A 20,412-nucleotide genomic window follows, 5' to 3' on the forward strand; every position below is an offset into this window, starting at 1 on the left:
GCTTTTTAAGATGGTATCTACAATGACCTAAGAAAGTTCATATGTAAAAGTAAATGAAAGAAGCAGAACATAAAACACTGTAGGTAATTTGATTATTCCTATATTTAAAAATACCAAAATTTGTAGAAAAAGTAGAGAAAATTGTGCCTAAGTCTAATAACAGTTATTTTGGGTGGTGGAAAAATGAATTTTATTTTATTCTGCTTTTACTTTTCTACATTTCTTTTTTCAAATGAGAAAATGAAGGAACATGTATAATAAATTAAAATTTACTCTCTGTCATAGCTATGCAAAGAGCTTTTCAGTTTTCTAAGTTGCTCCCAAATGACAAAAAGGGACTAGATAACATGGCTTTTTTCTAACATGCTTTTATGTACTTTTTTCTAATAGCGGCATAGTTCTGCTCAAGAATAATTTTAAGTATAAGCACTATATTAATTCTCGTTTGGGGGGAAAGCCAACTACGATTTTCTCTATTGGTCCATCTCTGTTGGTGTCCTCCTTTCTTTTATGCTCTTGGTTCTCTTGCTCTGAGGAATAGCATATTAGCTGACTCTTTACTGACAGTTCTTTTAATGTTTTCCGATGTAATCAACTGCTCTTCTCCTCTGATAGATCCATATTTTGATAGAAAGTGTGCCTTATTGTGTTTTCATTTGCTTTTTCTTGATCATTTTGTATTCTTCAAGTGTTTTAAGAGACTAACCATATTATCAAACTTCTTTAAAATAAAAAAAATGAAATAAAAAGGATTAGTTCAGCCATTGGGCTACACTAGCACGTGACAGGGACAAATGGAAACGTTACTGGCGCCCACTCGAGCAAATCGACAACTAACGGGAAGTTAAGTGATTAAGTAAGTGATTAAGTTCAGCCGGACATTTTTTCTATGCATTTCTTTGATAGTTCTTTCTTTTTCCCTAGTGTGCCCCAAATATTCATAAAATGGATGGATATTCATGTGATGGTGTTCAGGTAGATTGATTCATATTTACCTAAATATTTCACACGTGCCACCTGGAATGAAATCGGGGCTTGGGCTGTGGCTCAAGTGGCTGAGCACATGTTTTTTTCATGGGCTTGGATCAACATCCTGAGCTGGGGGTGGGGATGGGTAGGTGATTGTCACGAGTTTTTAAAAAGCCATTGTGGGTGCTTCAACAAAAAACCATTAAGGCTGGGGAAATAGAGTGGGTAGGAAGTTTGCCTGGCATACAGCAGACCTGGGTTTGATCCCTGCCACCACATATGGTCTTCTGAGTACTGCCAAGAGTGATCCCTGAGCTCAGAGCCAGAAGTAACTCCTAAGCTCAGTCAGGTGTTCCCCCCATCCTAATAACCCACCATAATATTAACAGCTAGGAAGTTTTAGACTCAATTCTAGAGCAGAAAGGCTCTAGAATGATACCCTCTATTAGATTTTATTGCAAATATCTGATTTAAGCAAGCAATATTTGCTAATGAGTATGTTTTTCAATTTTAGGGAATTTGCTTTGGTGGAAGATGCAAAACCAGGGATAGACAATGCAAATACATCTGGGGGCAAAGTAAGTAGATAGTGTGATCATTTTTAAGAGGAAGTGTACAGCCAACTTCTTAAGGATACAAGTTGGAAAAAAAATTTTGACTACTTCTTGATTGTGGGGATTCTCAAGTGCACTTTTGTATAGATTAGAGAAATCCAAATCTTTGGAGATGAAGCCCTGTACATTTTGGTATAATGTAAGCTATAATCATTAAACTTAAGAATGTGTCTGTTAAAGGGGCAGACCGAAGGGTGGCAGTATTGGTGGAGGGAAATTGACACTGGTGGTCAGACTGGTATTGGTATGCTTGAAACTCTCATGAACACATTTATAAAATCATGGTGCCTACGTGATGTTTTATTTGAAAAAAAAAAAAAAGAAGAACTGGTAAACAAGAAATTGTTCCATTTGAGAACACCTGATAAGACAGAATGATAATGCTATAATGGAAAAGAATCCATAAATTTTTGATCTCATATTGTATTCCATACTGACAGAAAACTCCATTTTGTTTCAGAGGTGGTTGCTTCAGACAGATACTGCTATGAGAAATTAAATATTGAAGGCACCGAGAAGGGCAACTGTGGGAAAAACAAAGACACGTGGATACAGTGCAACAAACGGTGAGATGGAGAATTCATCCTCAATTAACTATAAATTTTAACTTATTTTTGGCTGGAGTGATAGCACAGCGGTAGGGCATTTGCCTTGTGTGAAGCCAGCCCAGCTGAGCCGGGTTCGATTTCTCTGTCCCTCTTGGCGAGCCCGCCAAGCTACCGAGAGTATCTCGCCTGTGTGGCAAAACCTGGCAAGCTACCCATGATATATTCAATATGCCAAACACAGTAACAAGTCTCAAAATGGAAACGTTACTGGGCCCGCTTGAGCAAAAATCGATGAACAACGGGAGGACAGTGTTTATTTTACTTTTGTTTTGTCTGGGGACTCTGTCCAGCAGTACTCGGGACTTGCCTCTTTTGCTGTGGTGCTCAGGGTACCTTATGCAGTGGCAAGAATAGAACTAGGATCAATCATATGCCCCTGTACTATGCCTCTAGCCTCTATTAGTAGTACTTTTTTTTATGGAGGAGGGCCAGGAGGTACTCTGGACTTACTTCTGGCTCTGCACTTAGGGATCACTCCTGGTGGGACTCAGGGGATCATATGGGATACCAGAGATCAAACTAGGTCATCGGTGTACAAGGCAAGCCCCTTACCTGCTGTACTATTGCATCACCTATTGACTGACCGCAATCTTCCTGTTGTCTGCATCCCCCAGAACATCCCATGACCTATTAACATTTCTACCTAGTGTTTTAGTGTCCCCTTTCCAGAAAGCTACAAATATTAACATACATTGAACATCTCTTCCTTTTTAAAATTTATTTATTCATTTTTTATTAATTCACTGTGAGGTACAGTAACAAACACCCATCCCTTCACCAGTGCACCATTTTCCATCACAAAAATCCCCGCTATCTGCCCCCCCCCATTCCACACCTTCCCCTGCCTATGTGGCAAAGAATTTGCAAAATACTCTGTCTCTACTTTAGTTACCTTCGATATTTTGAGACCAGGCCTACCACCCCTCATACCTGCCAAAAATGCAATGCTAGACAATGTGTTTCATATTGTTTATTATGGATATAATATAATGTAGTGTGGCTGTGAGACCATGTGCCCTAAGAATTCTAAAATTTTAATAATTAGGGTCTGAAGAAATCACTGCAGCAAGTTGCTCAGGTCTGAGATTTGTTTCTGTGTTTCTGGATCGTGGCCGTGTGGGAGCTTAAGTAGACTGTGGGCGGATGTGACATTATCTCAGAATCTCATTGGGACTGGGGAAAGGAGAAGGGCCCACTCCTTCCTTTGTTCAAGAGACTTGGGATTTGCTGTAACAGCAACTCATACCTGGAGCTTCTTGCTGGCCTCTAGAAAATGGCAGCCTGCCGGACCTCCTAAAGGACAGGCGGAGGGACAACACTTTCTCCCACTGGAGAGGGCTTATTGCAAGATCCCAGGCCATCTCTACCACAAGTTGCTCGAGTCTAAGATTCATCAGTGTGTCTCTGAACATCTCTTTTAAGGCCCAGGTCCTGATTGCAACTTTCTTAGGAATTTCTTACCTACGTCCTAGTATTTCAGAAGCAACTATGTTAAAGCCAGTGGGTTCGAAGCTCTGTATTATTGAATTAAATAACTGGCTCTGATTTTTCCTACCAGTTTTGCCGAAGTCTTAGTAATCTCACTACCCTTCTATTCAGAAGCTGCACAGTGATCCTTCACTATCCCTCCCCTTTGCACATTGTGCAAGCATTACATAGTGTCCAACATTCCCTCTGCTTCCTCATTATGCATCTTTAATTCATCCCTTTATTTCTAGGCTGATTGCATTACCACAACTAAGATTGATCATTATCTAATAGATTATTACAACAAAAACGTTCTTAACAGCTTACTATGCCAACAGTCAGCGGGATGCTACCACCAAAATAATGTTCTGGGGCCCAGGAAGAGAGAAAGAGTGTGGGGGTAAGGTGTTTGCATTGTATATGGTCTACGTTGGTTCAATCCCTGACACCATATATGGTCCCACAAGCATCACCAAGAGTAACCCCAGAGAACAAAGGCAAGAGTTAAGCCCTGAGCACTGCTGGACCAAATCCCCTCCAAAAAACCCAGAAAAATTAAATTAATGTTCTGTTGAATATTTTTGACTATACAATTTTTAAAATAATTTGTTTTATTAATTAGTCATAATAATTAAGTATATAAAATATTCTTATAATTTTTAAAACTATACTGGTTTGCTATTTTTTTTTTTTTTTTTGGTTTGCTATTTTTTTAGAATAAGAACTAAAGTGAATAATTGGTACTCTTTGCACCCAGGGATGTGCTTTGTGGCTACCTTTTATGTACCAATGTTGGTAACATTCCAAGGCTTGGAGAACTTGATGGTGAAATCACGTCTACATTGGTCGTGCAACAGGGACGAACATTAAACTGCAGGTAAGTCTCTATTTGATGAGAAAGTGATCTTCTGAAAATTTACTCCAGATTCTTCTGTATTCAGTTCATTTATATGTTAATATGCCCAAATCTAATCGAGTCCATCAAGGTGAAGGAGTTCATCCTGATAAAAAAGAAATAAAAAGAAGATATAAGGTGGGAAGATAGTACAGTGATTAGGGCACATATCTGGAAGCACTCAACATGAACTTGATTCCTGCGCCACATGGTCCCTGAGCATCTCCAGGTGCTTCCCTAGAGACCCTCAGCACCACCAGTGCATCCCATATACCCCCAGCATCACAGGACCCGAGCACCATCACATCTTCAAGTCCTTGAGCTGAACTGAGAATGGTTGATGGGGCTCCTATCTCTTGAACACATTTGTGAGAGTCCTACCCCCACCTTCACACACATAAAAAAAGACACAAATTAGTTAAATGTAGACTACTGTTTGTTGAAATTATGTGCAATAGGTCAATAAAATATTATGTTTTTATTCATGTTTTATTTTTATGATGGATAATGAATGAGGATTTCCTGGTAAAAAATCAGTGTATTAAATGTATGCATCTTCTTTTCTGAAGATTTTCTTACAATACATTAAGTGTATGTATCTTCTTTTCTAAAATTCTACCATAGTGACAGTAAATATTTCTTATTTAGATTTCAAATACCTGGGAGCAGACATATAAAGCAAGAAAAGACAGTTTAAAAATATGTTTGGATCTTGAAAATCAAACTAGTATGTAACAAATAATTATCAAAGCCTAATAAAATTTTGTTCCTAACTTAATAATGGGGAAAACTGAGACTCAACCCAATATATTCTGTCAGTTTCCCAAATACTCAAATATTGGCAAATACCATCGGAACAGAGAATAAAGAATTAGAGGGTAGAAAAGAGACAAAAATAAAGAAAATAGAGGAAAGTCTCAAATAAACTGCTGGATCCCAGATTTCTTTTGATACTTAGCTATGCTGGGGCTGTTCATACTTCCACAGAAGATTTGAGCTTTATATTCTGTAGAGAATAAGACAGATTTCCAAACTAATGGAATGTAAACTCTATGTTTCAGGGTTATGTGAAAGTAATCTGCCTTGTTGATGTGTATGAGAATGCCCTAGAATTTCCAATTACCTATCTTCTACCTCTAATCAAATATGAACATTGTTATAGGGGAGGTCTGGAGCAATAGCACAGGGGGTAGGGCATTTGCCTTGTATGCGGAAATCCCGGCCATCCCGAGTTCGATTCCTCCGCCCCTTTCAGAGAACCTGGCAAGCTACTGAGAGTATCTCGCCTGCACAGTAAAGCCTGGCAAGCTACCTGTGACATATTCAGTATGCCAAACACAGTAACAACAAGGTCTTGCAATGGAGACGTTACTGGGCCCGCTCAAGCAAATCGATGAACAATAGGAGGACAGTGTGACAGTTACAGGGGAAGAGTTTCTAACATGAAAAAGAGTTAAAGCACTTAATGGAAGTGCCACAACTCCTATCACAACTTTAAGAGATAAGAAACAAGAATAGAGTGTTCTTTTTTAAAATGAGGAACATTCGGAGAAGAAGAAAATGCTGCTGGAAATTTAATGACAGAAATTAAACTCATAGTTAAAATTATCTTCCAGAAAGTAGGGCAAAGAAGACAAAGAAAAATTGCACAGAAATTACCAAGAATAGAAATAATAAAGAACAGAGAAAACAATAGGGAGTAACTTGAGCATTGTCTAAAACAGAAGGACTTCAATGTCCATATTAAGAGATTCACCAAATACCAGCACAGTAAGTGAAAATAGAAGCACATTTTCATATGTCCTATGAGATTTCAGAACCTCAGGTAAGAAAAACACACACAACAGATTTTCAGAGACTAGGGAAAGAGAATCAGACATTAGCATGGCTTAGGTTCTGTCAGGGGCTGGAGCGATAGCACAGCGGGAGGGCGTTTGCCTTGCATGCAGCCAACATGGCCGACCTGAATTCGATTCCTCCGCCCCTCTCAGAGAGCCCGGCAAGCTACCGAGATTATCTCCCCTGCACAGCAAAGCCTGGCAAGCTACCCATGATGTATTCGATATGCCAAACACAGTAACTACAAAGTCTCCAATGCAGACGTTACTGGGCCCGCTCGAGCAAATCGATGAAAAACGGGAGGACAGTGACAGTGACAGGTTCCGTCAGCAAGAACCCTGGGAGCCAGATACATGGAGAAAATGATTTCCACGCTAGAATTCCAGGGAATGCAGAGATATTTCAGAGGCCTGGAGCACATGATTTACTTGTGGGATACCTGGATCTACTCCCTGACACTGTGTTTTTACCTGAGCACCTTTCCAGGAGCAGCCTCTGGGCACCATCAGGTATCTTTCTCAGCATCATCTCTGCCCCCACGCTGCCAATGATATCTCCCCACAAAGCCCTCAATTAAATGTGAGGGTAGAAAATAGATACTTTCAGACAAGTTTGCCCCAAATTTGCTTCTCTATCCTTTTCCTGTGGAATTTGCCCAGGGAGGAGCAAACTAAGACAGGGAATTTAGGAAAGAAGACCCCAACATGGAGAGAGGAAGAACAATTCTCAGTGAATGTTGAGGGGAAGTGCATCATGAACACTATAGCAGGCCCAGGAGACGACCTCTGTGGACAGGAGCAGAAGATGCTGGATTCACACTCCCGGAAGGATTCCACAGGAAGAGCAACAGATGTCCAGGCATCTTCCGAGTAGAGTCAGTAGATATGGATTAGCATATGATATCATCATATGCTCCTGGAAAAGTAACTCAAAAAAAAAAAACAAATCAGAGATTTCCCAATCTCATACTAAATGAAATGTTATACAGCCATACTCTCTTGCTCAGCTGAAGAACATTTCAGTCTTAATGTATATATTCTTAATTAACTTAGCAATTAATTAAACAAAATTTATGGAAGGGTAAAGGTAAAAAAGGTAAAGGCCCTCCTGTTGATCGTCGATTTGCTCGAGCGGGCCCAGTAACGTCTCCATTGGAGACTTTGTTGTTACTGTGTCTGGCATATCGAATACGTCACGGGGAGCTTGCCAGGCTCTGCCGTGTGGGCGAGATACTCTCGGTAGCTTGCTGGGCTCTCCGAGAGGGGCGGAGGAATCAAACTCGGGTCAGCCATGTTGGCTGCATGCAAGGCAAACATCAGGAAGTATGGCAGCAGATTGTTGCATTTCTAAAAATAATATCAGTTTGACTCTCTATACATGAAGGGAACAGAGAGCTAGTGCAGTGGATAGGGATAGAGATAGGCATTGTCTTGCATACAGCTGACGCGGGTTAAGTGCCCAGCACCACATATGGTCTCCCAAGCCCACTAGGAGTGATTCCTGAGTACAGAGCCAGGAGTAAACCCTGAGTACCCCCTGTAAAAACCTAGGTGCATGCATGATTTTGATAAACTTTAAGCAATAAAAGGTATGGAGCTCTTTGTAGTAGTATTTACATGGCATCTTGTGAATAAGTCGATTATAAATATACATTTCCTTTTTCTATCTTGTTTATTTTTAAATTTTAATTAATTTATTTATTTTTGCTTTTTGGGTCACATCTGGCCATGCACAGGGGTTCCTCCTGGCTCTACACTCAGGAGTTACTCCTGGCGGTGTTCGGGGGACCATAATGATGCTGGGAATCGAACCCGTGTTAGCCGTGTGCAAGGCAAACACCCTACCCGCTGTGCTATTGCTCTAGCCCCCTATCCTGTTTATTTTTATTTCTAAACAATATATGAACTTTCTATATTAAATAGTAAAATTACAATAGCCTAACAATTCTCAGATGTAATTTGTAAAGATAGCAGTCTTCATGGAAATCTAAACCATATATCTCATTTCTCATTCAAAAATTCAAAATCTGCTTGAAATCTTGAAACCTCCTTGCATATCAAATCAAATAATAGTAGAATTATTTACTTGATTTTTTTCATGATAGATGAGGTAAAATGATAGCCCAACTCAGAGCCTTGTTATAATAACTAGATTAAAATTGGTAGACATGGAAGCATCCTTGAAAAGAATAAGATCAAAGGATTTTATTGTGTTCTCCATTCAGGTTGAAAGTACTTAAACTTACCTGCTTCTTTTTTATTAGATAAAAAAGAAAATATAAACAGTGACATAGCCTATTTTTTAAAAATCTGTAAAGCATGAGTTGAATGTAAATGAATGAAATCTATTTCTCTCCCTTGTTTTTAGTGGTGGGCACGTTAAGCTTGAGGAAGATGTAGATCTTGGCTATGTGGAAGATGGCACACCTTGTGGCCCTCAAATGATGTGCTTAGAGCACAGATGTCTTCCTGTAGCTGCCTTCAACTTTAGCACTTGCTTAAGCAATAAAGAAGGTGCTGTTTGTTCAGGAAATGGAGTAAGTATTATTCCTTGTCTTAGATAAATCTATCTTATCACAAAACGATATTATTTTAAATATTTATTTTTATAATCATGGTAAATATGCTTTATTCCTGGATTTTTTGTAAATAGTTATTTGATCATTGCCACTAGAATATTTCATTTGTATAATTAACAAACCTGAGAATATATGTATAGCATATATATATGAACATTATGTGTACAAATGTGTATATTTGTACATATATTCAAACAAAACTCTTTCATTCTACTTTTTTTATGCTAATGCTATCTTATATGATGCCAATTTTATACAAGTGAGGCAGGAGAAAAAAATTTTTGTTTTGTTTTTGGTTCACATACCTGGGTCTTCCACATGCAAGACAAATGAGTGCCCTGCCTGCTGTACTATATCTGTGGCTCATGGAGAAAAATTTTAAACTATTATGAGATACAGAAAGGAGTAAAAAGTAGGGATATTGACCACAATAATTACTAACATGGTCTAGAATATTCTGAACATATGATGAAAACAGACTATCACTGGCCTCTATAATCATACAAGAGTGTCACAGCTGAGGGTGACTCTTAGAAATAAAAACAGTAATTTTGAGAAATATTTATCTCTGTGACTAGAGAAAAAATGACATTGTTTAAAATTATTTTCCTCAGTTCCATATCTGATCATCTAGGTCCTCTGTAAATAAGGCTAGAATTTAAATAAAAGTGTTCTGCTTGCACATGATTATAAGGTTTGTGGTTTTCAGTTAATAATTCTTATACCTGCAAAAATTTTTTTGATTTGTTTTCTTTTGGCCTGCTATGATAATTTTTTCCCCTCATTCCAGATTCTTTTCTTGAATTGCTTATCTTTCCCAGTTTGAGGTAGAAATCCCGGTTTTGAAATTGCAAACTTGTAATCCTGATCACTTTATTTATATCTCTGAGGAATATGTCAACAATCTCCTTGGTAGGGGCTGGAGCAATAGCACAGTGGGTATGGTGTTTACCTTGACAAGGTTTGATTCCCAGCATCCCATATGGTTCCCCAAGAACCACCAGGGGTAATTCCTGAGTGCATGAGCCAGAGTAACCCCTGAGCATTGCCAGGTGTAACCCAAAGAGAAAAAAAAAATCCTTGGATAACTCATATTTTTTTCTTTTTTCTTTTGGTTTTGTTTTGTTTTATGAGTCATAACCGGTGGTACTTGGGGCTTACTCCTCACTCTTCACTCAGGGATTGTTTCCCGTGAGCTCAAGAGACCAAACGGGATGCCAGTGATTGAACCCAGGTCATCCACATGTGAGGCAAGCACCCTGCCTGCTCTACTGTTGCTCTGGCCTGTCACTGTTTTTCTCCACTAATAAATAGGACTTGTCTTACAACATATAAGAAAAAAGAGACATTTATTGCTCAGTTATGTTCCTATACAGGGAGTCTGCTAAGTCTTCTTTCTTAAATCATTAATGGGATCCCCAACATTGAATCTTAATTCATTAATGGGATCCCGGGTGGCCGGGGTATTGTGGTCACTGCAGGGCCCCAGCACCTTGACATCCTCTAGCCCTTGCATTGAACCACTAGCCCTGTTGACTGAGAATTTTCAGCGGGGCTCTTGGGGCTCCTGAGCACTGCTGGGGGGTCTGTCCCCATCTCCAAAACCTAAAATAATTAAGGGGATGTTAGGAGGAAATTCTTTTATAGTGGGGTACAGGAGAGTGTAAGGACAATTAAATATGATTTACTGATTTTTGCTAATAAATATCTTGTTCCTGTAAAAGCCCTGTGTATATAGTAGAGGCCAGGCATGGTTGTTTACACTTTTTGCTTAGTGAATGAATAAAAGAGCTACAGAAACAAGTTGTAGGCAGACAACATCCAAACATTTAAAATAAGTAAACACATTATAAAGAAGGTATATGCTATATAATTTTTGGGACATACCCTGTAGTATTTGGGATATACTTTGTCTTGGTGCTAAGGCCCAGTCTTAGCAGTGCTAAGGAAGCCATGTGGTGCTAGGGATTGAACCCAGATCTCCCACAGGCGAAGTGTGTGATTCGGCCTTTTTTATGATTTCCCTGACCTCTCAGTGATTTAACTCTGTGTGTGAATAATGAGAATAAAGTAGATATTCTCCATGTCGTTTACATGAAATGGTGAAGGTGTAGACATGACACTTGCTCCATGTGGTTGCTGAGTGCCTGGGAAATGATGAGATAAATACAAAATTTATGCTGGATTCAGAACACTTAAAAGTACAAAATGGCTTACTGTATTGTTTTATATTTATTACAGGTTGAAATGACTAATTGGAATAGAATAGGATAAAGAAAATAGATTCAGTGGGGAAAAACACAAGTGAGCTTAGCTATCTAGCTAAAATCAAGTGAACTAAGTAACTGGGTAAATTATTAAGCATTTCTATGCATCTGTTTCTTTGTTTTATTGTTGCTATACTGTTCATGTCACTATGTCACTCCTGTATAATATGGAATCTGATGCTTAGAAAATCCAAGTGGCCTGATTAGGGTCCACACACAGTTGGGAAATGGAGACCCAAACCTAGATTTTTTTTTTGTAGGAGTATTGCTATTTATTCAGCCATTGATTAGGCTGATTGAATTGGGCATGAACTCAACCTTGCCTTATTTTTCCTTTTTTATAATTTTATTTATTGAATCACCGTGAGAGCAGTTACAAAGCTTTCAGGTTTAAGTCTGGGTCATACAATGAAACACCCATCCCTTCACCAGTGCCCATTTTCCATCACTGAAAACCCCAGTATATCCCCCATCCCACACCCTCCCCCTACCTGTGGGGCAGATGATTTCTACATTACTCTCTCTCTCTACTTTGATTACATTCAATATTTTGACACCAGACCCACCATTATTTTTTGGAATTTTACCCCAACACTCAGACCTGCTGAAAAGGCAACATTAGACAATTTGTTTTCTATTGCTGGTTATGAATAACATAAGATGTCCATGGCCACTACTGTGAGTTTGTAATTCTGAAATTTTAATGATTAAATCTGGAGAGATTTATGCCAAAACCTGCTGGGTTCTGAGATTTGTTCCTGAGTCTCTGGGATCATAGCCATAAGCAGCTTGATCAGGAGCCAGAGAGGCTGTTTGTGGGCAGCGACTTGGGGTCTTGTTGGGGTGGGGAGGAAAGGGCCCGCTCCACCCCCATCCCATGAGGCTCCACATATTTCATCACTGTGGGCCCAAAGCTGACTGTCCAGTGGTCTTTGGAGGATGGTAGTCACTGAGCCACCAAGAGGGAATAGGTGGAGGGACAACACCCTTTCCCCCACTGGGGTGGCCCAGCGGCAGTAACCTACTGCGGGGTCTGGACGCATTTCTGCTAAAAGCTGCTGGATTTCAAGATTTGTGTTTGATTTTCTGTGATCATGGCCGTTAAGCAGTTCGATCAGGAACCAGAGAGGCCTTGCCTCCAATCATATAGCTGAGCTGGAGGTCATTTGTGGGTGTGTATCCCACATACCTAACTTTTGGCTGTTTACTTTCTTGGTAAACTTTGCCCCAAAATTTTTGGGGTCTGGCCAAAGGCACAGTAGCAGTTTTGGGGTGTGTGGAAGTCTGATGGCGCCATCAGGTTCCTGATGCACTCGCCTCACAGGTACAGATTGACCTGCTGGCGGCACCATAAGCTTACCAAACCTAGATTTTTTTTTTACTTTGAGCCTGCATCTTTATTTTTTTCTCCATATTTTTCCATATGCACAACTTTGTAAATATGAACTAGTTAAAAACCTGTAAATATTTTACCCATATATGTCTTTTTTTTTTTTTAGGATTTACTGTATTTTCTTTTCTTTTTTTTTAATTTTTATTAGTGAAACACCATGAGGTACAGTTGTAGACTTTCAAATTTTTGTGCTTGGGTTTTAGTTATACAATGATTGAGTACCCATCCCTCCACCAGTGCCCATTCCCCACCTCCCAATGCTACCAGCATCCCTCCCACCACCCTACTCCCCTATCCCACCCCACCCCTGTGGCAGGGCATTCCCTTTTGTTCTCTCTCTCCTTTTGCATGCTGTGGTTTGCAAAAGAGGCATTGAGTGGCAATCTTGTTTGGTCTATAGATGCATTTCAGAATGCATCTCTCATCATGGGAGGATCCTCCCAACACCCTTTACTTGATGCTCCCCCTCTCTGTCTGAGCTGCCTTCTCCCTCAGCATGTGCGGCTGGCCTCCAAGTCAGAAAGAGAGGGACAGACATAGAAAGATTGTGTTCATATCGGGAATATAAAGTAACAAAATGGGAGACTAAAACCCAAGAATAGCCAAGATAAGTACCAGGAGGTTTACCCATATATGTCTTTTTGGGGTTTGAGTCACATCCGTTCTCAGGGCTTTCTCCTGGCTGTGTGCTCAGGGATCACTCTTGATAGTGCTGAAGGACCATATGGGGTGCGAGGAAATCAAATCCAGGTCAGTCATGGGCAAGGCAAGCACCCCACCTGCTGTTCTGACCTATTTACTCCATATTTTATAGTAACATTTGATGTAGACTATATCATCTACTAGCAAAAAATAAGTGAGGCTGAAGAAAGAAACCCATCTAATGAGAAGCCTTCTTCCTACAGAACTTTTCTGCTCTTAAAACTACTAAAAAGTTCTCCCCTGCTGTCTGTTCCTTTCAAAGTTATTTTGGAAAACATTGAGATACAGGTTCTGTTCATGAATGTATAAATGAAGACTGATCATTTGATATAACTTATTAAAATATGGTGACATTCTTATGTGATTTCCCCATCTTCCCCCAAACACACACCCAAAGTTTTGTTTGAGGAAGTCCTTAGTTCCCATGACCCTGAAGTAGCTAATTTCTAGCTTAGATTGAGGAGTGCTAACTTTTAACTGTGTAATGCCTTCTTAAACTACACCAACGCATAAGGTATCTCCTCTTCTTTGTTGGATTTTTCTTTTTTTTCTCTGGTTCTTAAAAGATAAATAAAATTTTGAGATAAAAGTTCTTTCTTTGGAAGAAAAAATTATTTGTACTGGATAATTGGCAAATGATTGTATTTCTACTTAGTGTTTGAAATCTTGCTGTTTCCAAGTTTAAGTTGATACACTTTCAAACAATTATTTCACTGATGTTTTAGACATTATAAATTAATTCTTCTGTTAAAATTTATTCTCATTGGGTGGATTTGGGTGAATCAGTCTCTAGAAAATGTTTTTTGAATACTTGTGTAAGAAATAATTAGTATTAGGAAGATAGTATTTCAAAAAATAAGTTTCAGTCATCAACTTATTGGTCTATAATAATTAGAAATTACTGTTTGCATTTTATGCCACTGTAACAGAGAGTTAACATCTACTCTGGACTGGTTTTGGATTTCAGGTCTGCAGCAATGAGCTGAAATGTGTGTGTCACAGAAACTGGATCGGTGCAGACTGCAGTACTTACTTCCCTCTCGATGATACAAAGAATGACTTAATTCTATCTGGCAATGGTAGGTACTTCATTTTGCACCCCTTTGTTCTGAATTCACATGAAAGAGACAAATTGCCCCCCAGGATTTTTAAAAATTATTATTTAAAAAACTCATTTAAATTCATTCCTTATAATAATGAATTACAGTAAGGATATGAAATATTGGTTATAACTTGATCTGCTGATTTAATCTTATCTTGTCCTATATCAAACGGATTTTTTCAAATATATTTATTGTTTGGGACTCAAAGTTGTTTTTTTTTCCAATACCAGGTTGCAAACCCACGGACCTCACACATGTAAGGAAAGCACTCTACTACTGAGCTAGCTACCCCTAGCTCTCCTGGCATTTTTTTAATCAAGAAAGTAGCTAATAATTATTAATTGTCTAAAGTTGTAGTATGAATTTTATAATATAGGGCTGAAAATAATGAAAATTAAAAAATTGATTTTTAAATCACATTATCTATTACCTATACAACCCCAGTTGTATAGACTAAATTGAATGTAGTTCTAGAAGTAGAATGGCCAAAATGCTGGAAAGGGTTTAGGACAAAAAGAAACAAAAAATGAAAGTTTTAGTATGTGTGTGTTTATGTGTGTGTGTGTGTGTGTGTGTTTGTGTTTGGGGGTGTACTCTGTGTTACTCAAGGGTTATTTATGGTTCTGTGTTCAGGAGTGAATCCTAGCTGTGCTTGACTGCCTGTGAGACAAGTGCCTTACCTCTGGTATAATCTCTCTGGCTCCTAAATAATAAAGGTTTTCAAAACTAGAGTCCTAATAGAGAAGTTCAATGGAGATAGTTGAAGGAAGACATACCTTGGAAATAAATGTCCCCTTTAAAACTGATTTATCATTTTATTAATGAGTATTCTTTTGCTCTAAATAAAGCTCAGATCCTAAAGTCAGCTCATCTCTAGCAGATGAGCAAAAGAACATACTTATTAACATCATCAAGATAAGTTAAAAATCTTAGTCAATGTGACATTATTAAAGTAAGACATGGAAAGATTAAGAATTTGTCATCACCAGTCTTAGTACAGGCACTGTGAAACTTATTCCAGCATTTAACAGAGATGACGCTATTTAGGTCCATAGATTCAATTAAATTGTCACATTTCATACCATTACTTAAAAATTATGACAATAAGCATCTAGGTTTATTGGTTCTTATTTAAATTCTTGGGAGTAAAGGAAGACAGATGTGTTAAGTCTCTTAGAGTCGGAAATTTCTAGTGTCCCAGACTCAAATGGTATCTGTTCCCAAGGGCAACCTGAGTAGGGAGGGGTCCACCAATCTCATCAGACCTCCCCTGACCTTCATACACAACCAAGACTTCAAAACAGAGACTTCAGGGGACCAAGGACATTATACTGCTTGGGCCCTGTGGTTCCAGAGATCACCTGACAACATCCCACCAGCTCCCTCCCTCCACACCCGTGGTACTGGGGTTCTCCATGACCACTCTTAGTGGTGCTCAGGGGCACCATGTGGTGCTGGGAAATCTAACCAGATCAGGTTTATGCAAAGCATGTGCCTTAACCACTATACTATCTCCTGGCACCTAAACAATTGGTTTTCTGAAGGAATGTTAAGTGAAAAAGAGTTGCATAGCAATCTACATACTCATCAAACTATACCCAAAGTTCTGCAACCATGGTTCTGCAACCATGGTTCTGCAACCAGGTTCTACTTAAAGAAATTTCAGCATCAAAGAGTTCATCCTGAAACATTTTCATTGAACTTGGCAATTATTCAGACCAAACTATAAAGTATTTCATATTAAAATAAACAACAGATGTTTAAAAGAAACCAGTTTGTCCTGGATCTAAATTATAGCCTAGGGGTCAGTAAATAAGAGGAGCTAAAGGTCTACAGTAAGGAACCATAGGAACTAAAGCTGATGAGGATGAGGCATGGAATGTGTACCTCGTGTCAAAAAAGTGAGAGAAGATGAAATCAGTGTTGACTCTAGGACAGTATTTGAAACACAGAAAGTGAGTTTTAGATAGACATTTTGTAAACAGAAAGACTTTTTTTAAAAAAATTTTTATTAGTGAGACATCATGAGGTACAGTTGTAGACTTACGGATTTTTGTGCTTGGATTTCAATTATACAATGATAAAATACCCATCCCTCTACCAGTGCCCATTTCCCACCACCACGGATCCCAGCATCCCTCCCACCCCCCATCCCCCCCATCCCACCCTGCCTCTGTGGCAGGGCATTCCCTTTTGTTCTCTCTCTCCTTTTGTGTGCTGTGGTTTGCAAAAGAGGCATTGAGTGGCAATCATGTTTGGCCTATAGTCTACTTTCAGCATGCTTCTCCCATCCTGGGAGGATCCTCCCAATACTCTTTATTTGGTGCTCCCTTCTCTATCTGAGCTCCCTTTTCCCCTAGCATGTGTGACTGGCCTCCAAGTCATGGAGTAAAATTCCTGGTACTAATCTCAGCCATTCTTGGGTGTTAGTCCCCTATTTTGTTGCTTTATATTCCCCAGATGAATGCAATCGGAAAGACATTTTTTTAAAAGCCTTTTAGAACAATTGCGTTTTAAAATTTTTATTTAAGTAGAGGCTAGTGGATACTAAGTTTATTTGATAATTTTTGGGGGGAGGGGTACATCCAGTGATGTTCAGGGGTTACTACTGGCTCTGTACTCAGGAATCACTCCTAGTAGTACTTGGGAGACCATATGGGATGAGAGGGCTTGAACCCAGGTCAGCAGTGTGCAAGGCAAATGCTTTGCCTGCTGTACTATATCTCTCCGGCCTAGCCTTGAGAATTTTTTGAAACACTGAATAAAAATCCTAGTCTAATAAGATCCTACAAAGTAATCAATAAAAAAACTAACACATGTATACATGTAGAGAGACATCTTGGAATATAATGGATCAGAACAATATGTTTTCCAGAAATTCTAAAAGGTAGCTTGAAATGCACATAGATTTCTCAAAGTTTCTTCCCAAAGCAGTGCTATCCCAATGCAGTAGTATTGTACCTCTCCACCCCCCCCCCTTATTTTCCTTGCCTTCTTTGACTTCATCATATTTTGGAAAGATATAATCTGGAAAATATAACTGTATAAAAATATACTTGTACAAAAACAAAAAGGAAAAATATATGAGGAAGTGTTTTTTAAAAATTGATGTGGGGAGCTGGAGGGATAGTAAGGTGGGTAAGACACTTGCCTTCACCTGGCCAACTCTGGTTCAATCCCAGCACCTCCCTGAGTACAGAGCCAGGGGTAAGCCCTGAGCACTGTGGAATGGTCCATTGAAAAAAAGAAATACAGAACATTAGAGTTGATTTTTCTTTCTTCTAAAAAATACCATTGTATTGTTGTGAGAAAGGAGCCCTCATACACTGTTGGTGGGAATCTCATCTGATTCAGTCTCTATGGAAACCAATATGGATATCTCTCAAAAAATAGGAATAGAACTCCCATTCAACCCAGAGATACTACTTCTTGGCATCTATGCTCAAACACAAATGTTAATTCAAAAGTATATATGCACACATATGTTCATCACAGCACTTAGTACAATATGGAAACAATGAAAATGTCCAATTATGGTTGAATGGATTAAGAAGTTATGGTACTTAAAGATACACAGTAAAGTAGAAACAAAGGGTTAAAAGTAACACAATGAAAGAATTGGTGCAAAAACCTGAGTTTGTTGTGAAGGTTGTGGGGTGGGCAGGATGGGTGCTGTAGAGGATCGCAAAGGCAGGGGTTGGGAACCGTGGGTGGGGGGAGGTGATGGATATGGTGGCGAAATTATATGTATGGGAAACCACCACTAACAATATTATAAATCACAGTATTTCAAATCAGTAATTAGAAGTTAACAAAATATATAATACCCATTAGGGCCAGGGATGTGACTCATCAGTAAAATGTATGCATCACATATTTGAGGAACTGGTGTGATCCCTAGAACTACAATCATTATGTTGTATCTTGAAACTACACCAATTATATCACATAAAGATATTAACATATTAAGGGATTTCTGAAATTAAAATACATAAAAGACAATACCCACCTTAATATGTAATGTTCATCTCATAATTATAAAGCTAGAGAGCAAAGTTCCTGAAATAACTTTATACCAAAGTTATAAATGCACTGATCCTCACTGTTTATTTCTTTCCCTTAGGTGTTGCTGGTACCAATATCATAATAGGCATAATTGCTGGCACTATTTTGGTGCTGGCCCTCATATTAGGAATAACTGCTTGGGGTTATAAGTAAGTGAACTTTCTCCATATTCTTATTGTCAAAATATATTTTGAAATATTTAATTTAAGTGAAACATCTAGGAAATTTTATGCTATTGAGTAAAAATACTTCCAATGAAAAATCAGTTTTGGCACATGATTCAGTTCATCTAAATTGTGAATCAGTCTAAATTATTCTCAATCAGTCTAAACCTTCTCTTATGCAGACACGTATTTATTCACTTCTTGGTGGCCTGGGTTCTTATGAGTTAAACTCTACCCAGAAACTTAAGCAGGAGAGTCGCTCAGAGTACTCAGTGCTTTTCTCCCCACAGAACAACTAATACCACACAGACAGCAGCAGCCATCTCTCCTGATGTTTGCTAGGACTGTCCTCTCACGCAGGGCAAAACAAACTTCTTCATCTTCTCAACCAGTATGAAGGAAACTCTGTGATTTGTTAAGTATATGGGTGTTTTGCACAAAGAAAAACTTTTCAGAGATTTAATGTTTGTAAAATTTAAAAGTAAACTCCAGGTTAAGACCTTTAGTGGCCTTTTTATTTGGAAAGCTTTAAAATATAACTTACAATTTCTGGTTTCTGTTAGTAAATTTTAGAAAGTTGTAAATGTGAGAACTTTTGAATGGTATCTTCTTAAGCACTTAGCTTAGTAAATGGCTTTAAGCATTGACACTTACTTAGACAATATGTTCAGTTTTTTTTAATATAAACGTGAAAATACCCTTAGAATTAAAATTATTTAATTTTAAGAAATTAAAACCAAAATATGATGAGCCTTAAATTTTCAAGTAATTAAACTTATCATAGTTTGTTCATGTCTGAGGATGATGTTTTAGGACTGGCTTAGGGTCTTTTCCATTTGAAAGGTTTTTGTTAGCTTTTTTCATTCCATTTTCTCCCCACTCCACTTTTAGACCAAGTATATTTCACACACACACACAAAAAATTCCAATCTTTATATATTTTTTTGATTTCTTCAAACCTTTCAGGAGAATATACTATACAATTATTATATTTTATTTAATCAACTGACATGATTTAATAAAATATAATAATGATTTTGGAAATGATTTTAAAAGTGTATTTGGTGGTTGCTAGTCCTGAAGTCAAACCCTGCAAGAGTTTCTTTGACTTTCAGGATATATGTTATAGACTCCAAACATTAAAATATAGAAAGTTAACAGATAGCACAGTGTAATGAAGTAGTTCATAACATAGTGAAGGGGACCTCAGAGCAGTAGTAATAGCTTATCTTAATTAAATAAGTAAGTCTCTTAATTAAGTAAGTCTCTAGCCCTACACTCCTCATTAAAAAATGCTCAGTATTGATTGGCCTCCTGGTCCAGTCATAAAGTATAGTGCACACATTTGCACAAGCTGAGTTTTGTGTATTTGGAGTCAGGAAGTTCTGTGTTTGAAGGGAAGGCTTTTCAGTATATCTATCATTTGATTTCTCCTGACTCTAGGTAAATTAGTTCTATCTTGAAGTCACACTCTTTGTTCAGCTCCCTGATACAAGACTTAATGTAGCAATTAAGCTTCACTGTTTTGCAGTAGCTTGGTGGCTTTCTCTAGATGTGAAATGGAAAGGAAATTCTTAGGTTGTATTGGATTTTTCCCACCACCTATGGAAGCAAAGTTGCTATTTTATTTTTACAAACTTGAAAATATCTTGATCCTTAAATACCCATTGCTTATGAAAGTGCTTGCATTCATTTTTTTAATAATTAAAAATCAAAGTACTTCTTTATGTATAATGAGCACAGCGGTA

At 38.3% G+C, this 20,412-nt stretch overlaps 1 protein-coding gene across 17 annotated transcripts in view; it reads left to right on the top strand.

Moving 5' to 3' along the window:
- ADAM22 (ADAM metallopeptidase domain 22) overlaps positions 1-20,412 on the top strand; it is a 264,012-nt gene that overhangs the window by 216,670 nt on the left and 26,930 nt on the right. For all 17 annotated transcript variants that reach the window (XM_056118006.1, XM_056118007.1, XM_056118009.1 and 14 more), the window contains exons 19-25: positions 925-975; positions 1,484-1,547; positions 2,044-2,149; positions 4,416-4,535; positions 8,760-8,928; positions 14,300-14,411; positions 18,559-18,649. In XM_056118006.1, the coding sequence (XP_055973981.1) occupies positions 925-975; positions 1,484-1,547; positions 2,044-2,149; positions 4,416-4,535; positions 8,760-8,928; positions 14,300-14,411; positions 18,559-18,649 (713 nt within the window). The remainder of the gene's footprint in view (positions 1-924; positions 976-1,483; positions 1,548-2,043; positions 2,150-4,415; positions 4,536-8,759; positions 8,929-14,299; positions 14,412-18,558; positions 18,650-20,412) is intronic.

This window comes from Sorex fumeus, unplaced genomic scaffold (assembly GCF_029834395.1).
Source record: "Sorex fumeus unplaced genomic scaffold, SorFum_2.1 ptg000037l, whole genome shotgun sequence".
NCBI lineage: Eukaryota > Metazoa > Chordata > Mammalia > Eulipotyphla > Soricidae > Sorex > Sorex fumeus.